Raw genomic sequence first — 14,257 nt, 5'->3', positions numbered from 1 at the left:
AAAAAAAAAAACCCAAACACTGACAACACCGAATGCTGGCGAGGCTGTGGAGCAAATAGGGCTCTCATTCACTGCTGGTGGGAATACAAAATGGTCCAGCCACTCTGGAAGACAGTTTAGCGATTTCTGACAAAACCAAACATATCATACAAAACTATCTTACCATACGATCCCTCAGTCATGCTTCTTGGTATTTACCCAGAGGTATTGAAAACTTATGTTCACAGAAAAGCCTGCACTCAGATGTCTATAGCAGTTTTATCCATATTTGCAAAGACTTGGAAGCAAACAAAATATCCTTCAGTAAGTAAATGGATAACTGCAGGACATCCAGACAATGGGATATTATTCAGCGCTAAAAAGAAATGAACTATCAAGCCACGAAACTGTGTGGAGGAAACTGAAATGCATCTGACCAAGGGAAAGAAGCCGATCTGAAGAGTCTACAGATCGTATGATCCTAACTCTATGACATTCTGGAAAAGCAAAACTGTGAAGACAGTAAAAAGATCTTGCCAGAGTTGGAGGGAGGGACGAAGAGGCAGTGCACAGAGGATTTTTAGGGCAGTGAGAACACTGTAATTGATCCTACGATGATAGACGCACGTCATTACAGACTTGTCCAAACCCACAGAATGTGCATCACCAAGAGTGCACCTTGATGGACTTTAGGTGGTAATGACAGGTCAGGGTTCATGAGCTGTAGCAAACGTACCACTCTGACCGGGATATCCATAAGGTGGGCTATGCATGTCCGGGAGGGGTAGGAGGTATGTGGGAAATCTCTGTATTTTCCTCTTAATTTTGCTGTGAACCTGCAACTAATCTAACAAATAGTTTTTATTATTTTTAGATTTTATTTTTGAGAGAGAGAGCAAGTGAGCGCATGAGTTGGGGGGTGGGACAGAGGGAGAAGCAGACTCCGCACTGAGCAGGGAGCCTGGGAGGCTCCGTCAGTTGAACATCTGCCTTCGACTCAGGTCATGATCCCAGGGTGCTGGGATCGAGCCCCGCGTCGGGCTCCCTGCTCGGCAGAGAGCCTGCTTCTCCCTCTGCCTTTGATCCCTCCTCCCTGCTTATGCTCTCTGTCAAATAAATAAAATTTTAAAAAATAAATAAAACAGCTTTTGAGATATGACACATACTTTAGCCTGCTAGGGCGACCATAACAAAATACCCCACACTCCGGGGCTTAAACACGTTTTTTCTCACAGTCCTGGAGACTGGAAGTCCAAGGTCAAGTCCACTGGTTCCCTCTGAGGCCTCCCTCTTCTGTTGGCAGGTGGCCACCTTCTCCCCGTGTCCTCACGTGGACGACCCTCCACGTCCACATCCATGAGGCCACTCTGTGTATCCAAATTTCCTTTGCCTGGAAGGACACCAGACATATTGGATCAAGGCCCACCCAAATGGCTTCCTGAATCATCTCCTTAAAGGCCCTGTTGCAATTTTAAAAATTAAAAATAAATAATAAAGTCTCCATCCCTAAATACAGTCACGTTTTGAGGTACAGAGGATTGGGGCTTCCGCACAGAAGTTTGGAGGGGACACAACTCAGCCCACGGCAAGCCACATACCCTAGAATTCACCCACTTAAATGTATAATTTGGTTGGTTTTAGTACATTTGCAGATTTTGTGCAGTGAGCACTACAAGGAACTGTAGGGCATTTCAGCCCTCAAGGAGAAACCCCATAGCCTCTAGCTACCCACCCGTATCCCTCTTTACCCCAGCCCCCGGCAACCACTCTCTTTCTGCCCCTACAGCTTTACCTATTCTGGGCATGGCATATGAATGGAATCATATGATACCTGACCTTCTGCTCCTTTCATTTAGCATGATATTTTTAAGGCTCAGCCACGTTGTGGCGTAACAGGACTTCATTCCTTTTTATGGCTGAATAATACCCCATTGTATGGATGGGCCACATCGGGTTTATCCATTCATCCGATGATGGACCTTTCGGCTGGTTCTACATTTGGGCTCTTGGCGATTGTCTGGCTGGGAACATTCATCTATAGCAAATACGTTTTGACTAAATGAAGAAACTTAATCATGTAACCCAAAGTACTCCATGCAAGCGGAAATTTCACACTGTAATGAGAATAGAAGAAAAGTATCAGAAAGATCCCTTTCTTCCCCAGCAACGCTTTTCATTCTGCATTACAAATTAACATAATTGCTGCTTCAGAACAAAGTGTACCTAGACACTGCTGTTATTAAACCAATCTGGCAAAAACAAAACAAATGAGAAAACATAGTCCTGAGCCAGAAGCTTTCAGTTAGATAAATCACTTCCTTAAAGAGGGCTTTTTTTTTCTCACTGCAGTAAGACCCTTAAAAGCCTAAGTCAGAGCATGCGCCTCTCTGCTGAAATCTCCCAAAGGACCTATCTCACTACACTCACTCTGTGCTTCCCCAGCCCCACCCCCTGACATCATCTCTTACCACTGCACCACCCCCTCCACACTCCCTCCAGACTTCCTGTTTCTGGAACACACTTCTGCCTCAGGGACTTTGCACTTGCTGTCTGTGCTTCTCAGAATGCTCTCCACTTACCTACTTGCACAGTTCATCTACTTCCTTTGGGTCTCTACTCGAATGTCTCTCTGTTCCGGAAAGCTCTTTTGATTATCATATATAAAGATAGTGACCCTTCTTTCCCCCAACCCAGCATGCCCATCCCTCCTCCTTTGGTTCTTAGTCCCCAGAACTTAGCACCATCTGACACCGATGCACTGGTTTAGTAGGGTTTAGTAGCTGACCATCTGCCCCCTCACCCCACCTCCACTCACTCCCCTCCATGGGGGAGGGGGTCTTATTCGGTTCAAGGCCAGTCTCCAGCACCTACAATGCCTGCCACCCAGTCGGTGCTCAGTGAGTATTTGTTCTCCTCCACAAATTAACCTAGAAATGCAATGCAGTCCCAGTCAAAGTCCCAAGCAGATATTCTCTGAGATGCTACGAGCCCATGAAAAGATTCCCATGCTACCTATTAGAGGTGCTGGTTGCATAACATTATGAGTGTGCTTAAATGCCATGGAATTGTTCACTTTAAAAATGATTAGTTTTCTGTTACATGAATTTCACGTCAATAAAAAAATGGCTCCATGTAATACCATTGCACACCTATGAGAATGGCTAAAATTTAAAAGGTTGCCCATAGCAAGTGAAGGGACAAGAATAAATACACTGCTGGGGGAGGGAAAGTAAGAGTCTACCCACATTGTAAGGCATTTTGGTGTTTCTTCAAAATTAAATATATAGGGGCGCCTGGCTGGTTCAGTGGGTAGAGCATGCAAATCTTGATCTCAGCGTTGTGAGTTCAAGCCCCATGTTGGGCATGGAGCCTACTTTTTAAAAATTAAATTAAATTAAGTTAAATTAAATTATATACCTACCATGTGATGCAACCACCCCATTCCTGGGGTACTTAACCAAAAGAAATAAGAGCACACGAACAAACCTAGACCTAAATGTTCATAGCAGGTTTATTTGTAATAATAAAAAAATTGGAAAGGAGGAGTGCCCAGGTGGCTCAGTCAGTTAAGCGGCTGCCTTTGGCCCAGGTCATGATCTCAGGGTCCTGGGATCAAGCCCCACGTCAGGCTCCCTGCTTCTCCCTCTCCCTGCTACTCCCCCTGCTTGTGCTCAGTCTGTCAAATAAATAAATAAAATCTTAAAAAAAAAATTCTTCCAGCAGGTTCTTAAAAAAAAAAATTGGAAAGGACACAAATATCCATCAACAGGGGAACTAGGTACATAAGTGTGGGACAGCCATGCAACGGAATACGGCTTAGTAATAAAAATGAGTTAACTTTTAGTACATGCAACAATATGTACAGATCTTAAAATAAATATGTCAGATAAAAAACGCCAGATAAAACAGGCTACCTACTATATGAGTCTAGACATGCAACTAAGGGGCACCTGGCTGGCTCAGTTGGAAGAGCATGCAACTCTTGATCTCGGGGTCGAGATTTCGAGCCCCACATTGGGTATAGAGATTATTTAAATAAAAATAGAAATGCAATGAATCTATAGTGTCAGAAGCCAATCATTCGTTGCCTGGGTCATGGAGGGGGGTAATAAAAAGGGGCACAAGGAAACATTGGGGGAAGACCCTTGAAAACTTGATGCTCAGTGAAAGAAGCCAGGCATCAAAAGGCCACCTATGGTAGGATTGCATCCATATGGAATATCCTGAACAAGCAAATCCACAGAAACAGAAAATGGGTTATTAGGAGCCGGGGCTAGGGGGAGGGAGATGCAGAGTGAGTGCTAATGGGGGCAGTTTCCTTTGGGGGCATGGCAAGGTCTTAGAACTAGGTGCACAACACTGTGAGTGTACTAAATGCCAAGGAGTTGTCCACTTGAAACTGATAATGTGAATTTTTCCTCAATTAAAAAAAAGAATGGCAAGAGTTACAGACACACACACACACACACCCCCTCCATCCTGCTTCCCATCCTCACCTGCAGCCCTGCCCCACCCCCTCCCAGCCACCTGCCCTGGCCCACGCCTCCTCCTCCTAGGCTCCCCAAACACCCTCCCCACTTTAAACCTTGGACCATCCCCACAGTTTCTTGGAAGTGATTCACTGCACGGGACAGCAGAGTGAGCCCCACTCTGGGGAACAAAGGCAGCTGAAACCCCAGCATGCTCAGAGCAACAGACATTTGTCCCTGTGCTTGTCCCAGCGTGCAGATGACAGAGATGTCCCCGAGAGCAAAGCCATGAGCCCACAATAGTCAGCTGGCTCAAGGGGACAGGGAGCTCCCCACCCCTGCCTGCCCCGTCCCCAGCTCATGCCCTCTGCCCCCTTCGCGGAAGCTGGTCTGCAAGGATGGCACCGCGATCCGGGTCCTCCCGGGGTTCACGCCCTTGTGTGGTCCCCACGCATCTGGGCTGACCTGGGACTCCACGGAAGCAACAGAATCCATCAGAAGTGACGCTGGCCTGGTTCCAGGATCCAGCTGGAGGAGATCTGGTGGTCTCCTCTCTGCACTCTGAGGAGCCCTGAGTCGCCACGAGAGAAGGCCGTCCTGCTCAGGGGGCCACAGAGAGAGGGAGTGGCCCCGCTGCCGGCCATCCCGAGGCACCAGACATAACAGAGAAATTCTAGATGCTGACGTCCAAGTCGCCCCCAGAGGACACCGTTCGATACACGGAACAGAAGAGCACCCATGACAGCGAACCCGTGGGGGAGGTTTGCTCCACTGAGTCCACGTGATGCCCACGGAGAAGCCAGACCTCTGCTTAGGTGGCATGTGACAAGTGGCCTCCTACCCCCCTCCCTCGCCCTCTGACCCACTGACGCTGACCCTGCCTGAGCAAAAGGGAGAAAAACATAAATACAAGAAAATCCTACCCTGTGGTAGGACTCCTTCCCGTCAGCGGGAAGAAGCCCATGTTCTCCGTCCGCCTCAGTATACTTGGCTGAGCGGATGCCGAGGGAAGGCCTTATACCCCAGGAGATGGGACCCCTATGGTCGCTGCAGCCCACCCCCCAAGCCTTCACTCCCGCTGCCCCCCACCCGCGCTGCCTGACAGAGCGCTCAGCCCCCCACATGCTGCCCAAGGCCCAGACTCCAAAACCTACCTCAACCACCTTCCCCACACTGGGAGGTAGGTGGGGCTCCAAAGCCAAACCTTACCGCCCCCAGGAAACCCTCCCTGGTGCACATGCTCACTCTTCCCCTCCCCGGCATCTCATCGTCAGGGGCCAGCTTCCTGCCTGCCAGATGTGGGAGTCCCAAGACCCTACATGGGATCCTGGGTGCTCTCCCAGCAGTGGGCTGCATGGACCCGGCCGGGGACAGACACCCAGTTCAGCTTCAGGGATGTCAGGAAGGTCCCGTCCTGGCAAAGGAGGCTACAGGGGGCCCTGGCCACACCATTTGGAAATGAGGAAAATGAGGATTAGATAAGAGCCTTGCCCTCAACACCCAGCAATCAGGGTGCGTATGATCTAGATTTTCTGTATTCCTGATGCTCTGGCATCCAGGGCCTCGCTGACCAGGAGGGACTGTCCCTCATGGAGCTAGCCAGTTCCCAGAGACAGCAAACAGCTCACCAGTGGAGTGCACATTTCACGTGTAAACCAATCCTTCCAGAGCCCACACCCGGAGCCAGGATCCCGCTGCCCTGATCACCCGGGCCCCACTGCCAGACAGCTGGGGAGAGTGCACTGTCAGCTCCTGACATCAAGCTCTGACTGCCAACGTCCCTCCAGAATAAACATTATCGCCAGCAGTAAGACCCAGCTCTGAGCAACACCGCTAGATAAGGAATTCGGCTGCCCCGCCCCTGAAGCTCCCTCTTTCCGAAAGCCCTGGGTGGCCTAGATACTTGACTGCCCAAGTGACCCCACTTCTCCCTCCCCACCCCAATTCCTCTTCTTATGCTTTAAATTCACCAGTGAAGGGGCGCCTGGGGGGCTCAGTCGGTGAAGCATCTCCCTTTGGCTCAGGTCATGGTCCCAGGGTCCTGGGATCGAGCCCCGCATCGGGCTCCCTGCTCGGGGGGGGGGAGGGGCAAGTCTGCTTCTCCCTCTGCCTCTCCCCCCCGCTCCTGCTCTCTCTCAAATAAATAAATAAAATCTTTAAAAAAATAAATTCACCAGTAAAAAGTGAACCCACAAAACCCTGGACACTCCACCCTGGGACCCTAACAAAGGCAAAGCCCTAGGTCTACACTGCCTCTCTTTACCTGTGATCTCGCTGTGTGGCCCGCGTGGGTGCCATGTGCCCTCTTGTGAGGACTTGTGAGTCATCACCCTCGTTCCTCGAAGTTCCCAGATAGTCTTTGCTGAAATGCGTCCAGTGGTAAGAACCACAAGGGCCGGCCCAGCCACAACATTGGCTGCAGATGGTTAAGGTCTCTGGGGGGCTGGCCACGCAGAGCACAGACCCAGGCGGATGCCCCAGGCATCCCTAGCCAGTGGCATCACTGTCAACAAGCTGGTACCTATGGGACAGATAGCACTGCCCCCAGAGCCCGCTGGGATTATTCAAATCAGCCAATCCCAAGCCCACTTACCCTGCCTCACCTGTTCCTTCCCACGGGAACCACAATAAAGGTTCTTGCCCACATTCTCCTCCCTCTGCCTCCTGACCCTGGTGCTTCCTTCCCCTGTGTGGCAGAGTGTGCACCCCCTGCCCCACCGTCTTTTGGGAACTGTGAGTCTTTTCAACGGCAGCCCACACCTGCACAATAATCAAGCCTACATTTTAAAACTGGGTGGAGCCCAGACCAACCCTCAGATGCCCAGCTTACATCTCAAAGAGGAAGAAGCCTTGATGGATGGTGGCCCCCCAGGACTCCAGGGGGCCCTGCCCAAGTTCTCTCTTCTGCACAGGAGCCGGCGGGTAATGCAGACCACCCCGCTGCCCCAGGAAGCCAGAGGCAGAGTGGCCAAGGGAGCGCCCAGGGCTGGGTCCCTGAGTCCTACTCTCTCGGGACACGTCCACCACGGAGGAGGGGCTGGAATGGAGACCCCTGGCTGCCCGGGCAGAGGGAGACAGAGCCCCAGAGGCAGGCAGACGATGTGAAGTGACTTTAATCAGCACCTTCAGATGGGGGCAGCAGGAGTGTCTATGTGTGGGGCCGCCCCTGGGAGCACCCTGGGTCAGCCCCTCAGTTCCAGATGTGACATACTCCCCACCCAGGCTCCCTGAATCCAGGGGGAGGGTCCCGGCACCCCCACCTCTCCAGGGCCAGCTCAGGAGCTCAGGTCCGGGTGCTGCCCGGCCAGAAGGACCCACGTCTGAGGGCTGGTATGCCAGCAGCTGCAGGGGTACATGTCCTCATAGCTGCCCCTGCTCAGGGACCAGCTGTGGTGGCAAGAGCTCGTCCTCAGAGCAGCGAGGTCCTCCTGTCGGACAGCAGCAGGGACTCCTTCACGACCATAAGCAGCCCCAGCGGGCGCAGGCACCCCAGAGCAGAGAGCCGGAACAGCACGAACAGGGAGATGGCAGCCACACTGGCACTGAGCACCACTGCGGAACACAGACAGGCAGGAGTCAGCCACACAGAGAAGGGGCGTCTGCAGCCTGTGCCCTCCCCAGGCCCCAGGAGTGGGAGGGCCTGGTCATCTTACCCGCAGCCGCGATAACCCCATAAGCCCTCCGGTTTCCAGACTGAACGGAATCCTGGTCCCCAACGGGGCTCGTTGTAGCATTCCTGAGAGAGGGGACACTGTGCGGGGTCACAGGGGTCCCCGTGGACGTGGCAGTCCCTTGCTGGAGGGTCTCAGTTCCTGCAATAAGTCCAGGCATTCAGCAGCTGGGGAGTGGCCACTGGGGGGGGGGTCGGACACGAACAGGTGTTCCAAATGCCTGGGGGGCCTTGGGGCTCATCTTCCACTGCCCCCACAGGGATGCAGGCACGGGAGGATGCAAGCATCCACACCCTCAGCCTGGTCACCCACCGGAAGGTGTCAGGTGTCCTTATCTAACGCCCAGCCCCACCCCTCCAGGCAGGCAGAGGTCCCATGACACACACCACAGCCAAGCTCGTCACTGGAGGCGGGACAGTCAGGATGGCCATCGCAGAGCCAGGTGCGTGGGATGCAGGCACCGCCTAGCGGGCAGCGGAGCTCCCCCGCCGGGCAGGGCTGGGAACTGCAGTTGTGAACATTCTCCACGATGCCATCTGGGCAGTCATCGACGTTGTCACAAGTGCAGGGGCTGCCAGTGGGTGGCTGGCACTCTCCGTCCTGGGCACAAGGCTTGATTCCTGGGGTACAAGGTCAGTCAGGTGCCAAACACCCACCCAACAGTGCTGCAGAACGCCCCTCCACCCGGCCTTCCAGAAATAGGCAACCCTAGAAAATCCACGCATCCTAAAGATTCCCTGTTGTTAGCTCCATCTGCCAAGGACTGGCCTCCCTGAAAGTTCCTCTTCCCAAGGCCCCCCGCTAAGTCCGCTTCCTAGTAAACCCACCTCTTCTTGTAAGCCCTGCCCATCCTCAGGCCCCGCCCCCGCCTGAAGGCCACACCCCTCACACAGCACCTCACCTCCCGCGGCCCCGCCCCCTCAAGCCCCGCCCCGGAGCACGGCTACTCACTGCACTCCTCCTCATCGCTGCCGTCGGGGCAGTCCTTGTCCCTGTCGCAGCGCAGAGTGAGGGGCACGCAGAAGCCACTGGTGCGGCACTGGAAGCTGGTGGGCGGGCACGAGCCTGCAAGATGCACACAAGTGAGGTCTGGGAGGCCCGAGTCGCGCCCCCCGCCCCCCCCCCCCGGGGCACAGTGGTTATAGACCGCGACCACCAGGAGGCAGGCCAGGTCCCAGGGCGCTAAAATGACACTGGTAGCCACCATTTGCTGAGGACCTACTCCGTGTGAGGCTTGGAGGGCAGGTTCTACTGCCATCCCCATGCTGCAGAAGGCACTGAGGAGAGAGGCAAGGCCTCGGGCTGCAGGGCTGGTGGCAGAGCCCAGCTCTGAACCCAGATCTCACTGATCCCAGAGTCTTTACCAGGCTCCAGGCCAGATGGTCTCCCCCAGAGGCTCTCCAAAATCCACGGTTAAACAGACTGGGGTAGGGGCCATCTCTGAACCTGACCTGGACCGGGCCCATGGTCTGGGTCAGCAGGGCCCGTTATAGCCCCCCTGCTTAGCCAATGGGAAACAGAGGCCCTGGGCAGAGGACCTGCTTAGTTACCAAGGGTTGTCCACTCACCTCCTAAATTCCTTCCAGATCCGACCACTTTCCCCATCCTGAATGCGCCATCTCACCAGGCCCCGTCCCCATCTCCATTTGGACACTGGGGACCTCACTGAGTCACATCATTCAGTCACCTGCCCTTGCCCTCCCCTCTGCTCAAAACCATGCCCCAGTCCCCTGACCCTTTCACACCAAATCCCTATTTTGTCTATGTGGCTGTGAACACTTCCTGGACCTCACCTCCTCCCTCCTTCTTCCTCTTCATCCAGCTCCCTATGTCCTGGACTCCTCGCTGTTCTCCAAGAGGCCCGGCTCATTTCCACCTCCGGGACTTTGCCCGTGCTGATCGCTGGCCCAGTGCCTCCTCTCTTCCCCCCACTCTGCAACTGGTGATTCCTCCTCAGCCTTCAGATCTCAGCTTCTTTCTTGGAAAGGATCTCATGCACCTCTCAGAGATGCCTGAAGCTCTGCCTTCCACTTACAACAATGGTCCTCAAACTGGTATCCACACAGACTGGACACTCAGTGGAGATCAGGGCCAGGACCTCGTGACTGCAAGCCCAGGGCGGTACACATACAAGTCACACAAGGGTCGAGGCTGTGTCCTGATTGAGATCTGAGCCTTCCTGGACCCCAGGTAGTGAGGCTCGGGCTACATGCTGATCTGGAGCACAGAAGGGCCTAGAACGTGGGCCAGCAGGAGGGAGCCTGACAGATTGAGGAAAGGAATGGCCTTTAAGGCTCTCTTCCTGGGCTCAGTGAGGGGGGTACAAATACCTGCTTGGCCCCAACCTAGGGGCACTCCAGTCTTTACTGGTACTCTTGCCACTTCCACCTTCACTCCGAGGGCCTGAGCCTCCAAACCCCCTTCTCTCCATAGCCAGTCCCTCCACAGGCCTCCAGGCCCAATGATACCTGTGGCCCACACGGTCCCTGACCTTTAAAGCCAGGAAGAGCTGTGGCCGGACCTGGAGCTGGCTTCCTTCCCTACCCACGGGGGGCGGGGGGGGGGGGTTTCTGGCAGTCTCTGGGTGCGGCTTCCTCTCCAGGCCTAGCCATTCTCAGCCCTGCCAACCTCCAGACCTCCCTCCCTGGAGTGTGTGTTCTTCCTGGAAAGTGGGAGCAGAGCACAGCAGACCAGGCCTCCTAGGGCTGTGGGGTCAGACAGGCGTTAAAAGTGACCAGTGACTTTCCCTCTCAACCTCAGTTCCCTCCCCTGTAAAAAGAGCACACTAGGAGTCCCTATCTCAGTGTCCTGAGGACAGGAGACCACTTGTTGAATTTGGTACTTGGTTAAAGTGAGTCCTGCCTCCTTAAATGAACCAGGAACATGTGGCCTGTAAAGGCAGGGGCTTTGGGGTGAGGCAGGAGACCACATCAGACAGGAACTCACAGCTGAAAAGGAAGTCACCTGTGCCTACAGGGAGGTCACTCTATCCCACCCAGCCGCCTCTGGGAACCTCAGAGAGGGCCACCAAGATCACTCAGGCCCAGGAGCAGGTGTCCAAGGGCCTGGGGTCACAGGGAGGGAGAGAAACCTTTTGTTCTCTAAGGCCAGAGGAGGAAGGCGCAGGGATGGGGAGGGCGGGGGCTGGTCGCCCAAGAAACTCAGCCATATGGCCTCAGGGTCGGACAAGGGTGTAGTCGGAGCAGCTGCTGCAAGAGGCGCCAGGTGACCAGCCATGCAGTTAGAGGTCGGACAACCAGAGCCTACAACTAGCCTTCCTGCCCACGCTGGGCTGAAGGGCGGCTTGGAGGTGACAAAGAGGTCCGCCAAAGCAGAGCAGGACTGGGGTGTGAGCAGGGAGAGCCACCCAGGCGACGGTCCCCCACTGGAGATGGCTCGCTCACAGTCCGGCACGCCAGAGTCTCCAGCCACATGCCGGGGGAGTGTCCGGGACGAACGAGCGGCACAGCCAATGGCGAGGCGCCGCCAGCGCGCGGGGCGGGACCGGGCCGCCCAAGGGGTGCGCGCGCGGCGTGCGCGGAGCTCACTCACCTGGGGCCTGGGCCAAGAACTGGATCGGGACCGGGGTCGGGGCGGCCTCCAGGCCCAGCCCGAAGCCGAGCAGCAGCCGCAGCGCCAGGCCCAGGGCCGCTGTCCGCCGCACTCCGCCCTGCGCCATGCAGCCACTTGCCGCACCGCCCCCGCCCAGGCCCTGACCACGCGCCGACGGGTCCTCGCTTTTATCCCCGCGCACGCGCGCCGCGGCCGGGGGCGGGGCCCACGCCCCGAGGATCCGCAGCGCCCGCAGCTAAGAGTACCGTAAACGTCCGAATACGAGGGGACCCACAATATGAGGCTCTAACCCACTTTCCCCGGTGACGAGGTATATCGAAAGATGTTGGGCCCATTTGACGTTAGAAACTGTGGGGATGTAAACGAACTCGTCGCTGTCTACTTACAGTATCGACCGTGTTGCATGCATCCTGCAGCAAATGTTACTGATTATCATATTTAATATGGCAGCCACTCCACTCAGGCAGGCTCCAGCCCCTCCCTCCTCCCCGCTTCCCTTGTGCACCCAGCTTTTTCTACCTTACTTGCTTTGACTTAGTGTCTGATGACCCACTAGAAGGTCAACTGCAGGACAGGAATGCTGTGTTGTCCATTGCATCCCCAGTGCCTAGCAGAGCGTCTGCCACAATAGTAGGCTCTTAAATATTTAGTGAATAGGGTGCCTGGGTGGCTCAGTCGGTTAAGCGACTGCCTTCGGCTCAGGTCATGATCCTGGAGTCCCGGGATCGAGTCCCACATCGGGCTCCCTGCTCGGCGGGGAGTCTGCTTCTCCCTCTGACCCTCTTCCCTCTCGTGCTCTCTCTCTCTCATTCTCTCTCTGTCAAATAAATAAACAAAATCTTAAAAAAAAAAATTTAGTGAATAAATGAACGAAACATTTCCAGAAGTTCCTGGCTTCCATCAAGGGTTCTGTCCCTCGCACCTGGATGCACTCACCCACGCCCACTGCCTCCTGCAGTCTTCCTCACAGGTAGGTGGGTATGATTCTTCCGGAACAAGATACGCAAAGGCAGCCAGTGGGCTTTCTCGTCTCATGCTCAACCAATAGGCACATAAAATACAAACCTTCTGCGGGCTTTCTAACCAATCAGAGGCTGTGTTTTCTTGAAAATAAATATTTTATAGATAGCTCTGCCTTCAGAAGCAGCAACGGGTCTGATGGCCAGCAGAACCCCAGACACGTGGCGGTCCCTCAGTGTTAGGTATGCAAGCATTTACCACCCCCGCCCCCCACCCCCGTTTCCTGGGAAACACTAAAGCATCCAGATTTTTCCAAGGGGCTCTGTTTGCAGGTTGCTGGCAAGCTTCACTATTTGAAAATGTTGAGAGTTACAGCTGCTTTTGGACAGTGTATATGTATGTGTGTTGGATTTGTTCTTTCAAAACCTCCCAGATGCCCAGGGGAAATGGGTAAGAGGCTAAGGTGTACAGGTGCAGAGGCAGGTGGAAAGGTAACAAAGAAGACTGTGCACTGCAGGGGTGGGGCGCGTCCCATCTTTGAGGCTCAGAGGTCTCAGGGGTGCAGGGATAAAAGCTGAAGTCATGGATTTGTAGTAGTTAGGCAGACTCATCAGCTGCCGGGTTCAATTTCAGTGAGCCTGAGCGGGTTCTTGTCCTTCCATTCTTGTTTTTCTGCCGAAGGGGTGTGGCACCAGCCATGACCTCACAGGATTGCTCCACAAAGGATTTGAGATCCCGAAAATGTTCAAAACAGTACCGAGCACACAGAGCTCAGTGTCAGACCTCCTTCCCACCCCCACTCCCTTGTGAAATTTCAAGTCTGTGTCCTAAGAACTGTTCAGAAACCTTCAATGGCATATCTTACCTGCAGTCTGTGGAAGCCCTCGGGGCTGCCTTCCTTGTGCCCTCAGACTTCCTCTCCCTCCCAATCTCCTTTCTGAATCTGACTCACCCTTTGCTCCTATTAGAGTCCCATCTCCTCCAGAAAGCCTGCCCTAGGGGCTGCAGCCCAGGGTTTTCTCCCAGATGAGCTTCTAGCATTTATATGGCCCACTCTGGGGCTCCAGGATACATCCTGCCTGGGACTGGGACCCTTTCCTGCCTTGCTCTGCGCTTCCAGAAAGCAGGGCAGTCTCAGCACCCTGATCTTCACACATCTCCTCTGCCTACTGAAGGACTGTGGGGTCCTTCCAGAGGGCAGCCATGACACACCCCCACTTGAGGTCCCTACATGGCTCCCCATTCCTCCTGCGGCCAGACTTGGGTTGCTTTCACTCAACTGCTCATTCCTCCACAAGGTCCAGCCCCTTCCTTTCCTAGGCTGACCCCACCTCGCTCCCCAGGCCCACAGAGAAAGGTTTCTGGCTCGGGCGCCTGGGTGGCTCAGTTGGTTAAGCGACTGCCTTCGGCTCAGGTCATGATCCTGGAGTCCCGGGATCGAGTCCCATATCGGGTTCCCTGCTCGGCAGGGAGTCTGCTTCTCCCTCTGACCCTCCCCCCCCTCATGTGCGCTCTCTCTCTCAAATAAATAAATAAAATCTAAAAAAAAAAAAAAAAGAAAAGAAAGGTTTCTGGCTCAGGGAGGCCTTCCCTCACCTGTCCTAG

The 14,257-nt window shown here is 54.5% G+C and overlaps 1 protein-coding gene across 1 annotated transcript; it reads right to left on the bottom strand.

Annotated features, from left to right (window-relative positions):
• Positions 1-7,543: 7,543 nt before the first annotated feature.
• Positions 7,544-11,885, bottom strand: CD320 (CD320 molecule). Its single transcript, XM_025863011.2, has 5 exons — positions 11,672-11,885; positions 9,071-9,184; positions 8,506-8,739; positions 8,102-8,260; positions 7,544-8,000 (listed from the first exon to the last, which is right to left on the bottom strand). Exons 1-5 carry the CDS (start codon positions 11,796-11,798, stop codon positions 7,858-7,860), a joined length of 777 nt encoding a protein of 258 aa, XP_025718796.2. The 5' UTR covers positions 11,799-11,885; the 3' UTR covers positions 7,544-7,857.
• Between the last annotated feature and the right edge of the window lie 2,372 nt (positions 11,886-14,257).

Source organism: Callorhinus ursinus, unplaced genomic scaffold, assembly GCF_003265705.2.
Source record: "Callorhinus ursinus isolate GAN/ISIS: 27379988/994484 unplaced genomic scaffold, GSC_fseal_2.0 scaffold107, whole genome shotgun sequence".
Taxonomy (NCBI): Eukaryota; Metazoa; Chordata; class Mammalia; order Carnivora; family Otariidae; genus Callorhinus; species Callorhinus ursinus.
The sequence above is the reverse complement of the archived record's forward strand: the minus strand, read 5'-3'. Positions and strand labels throughout refer to the sequence as shown.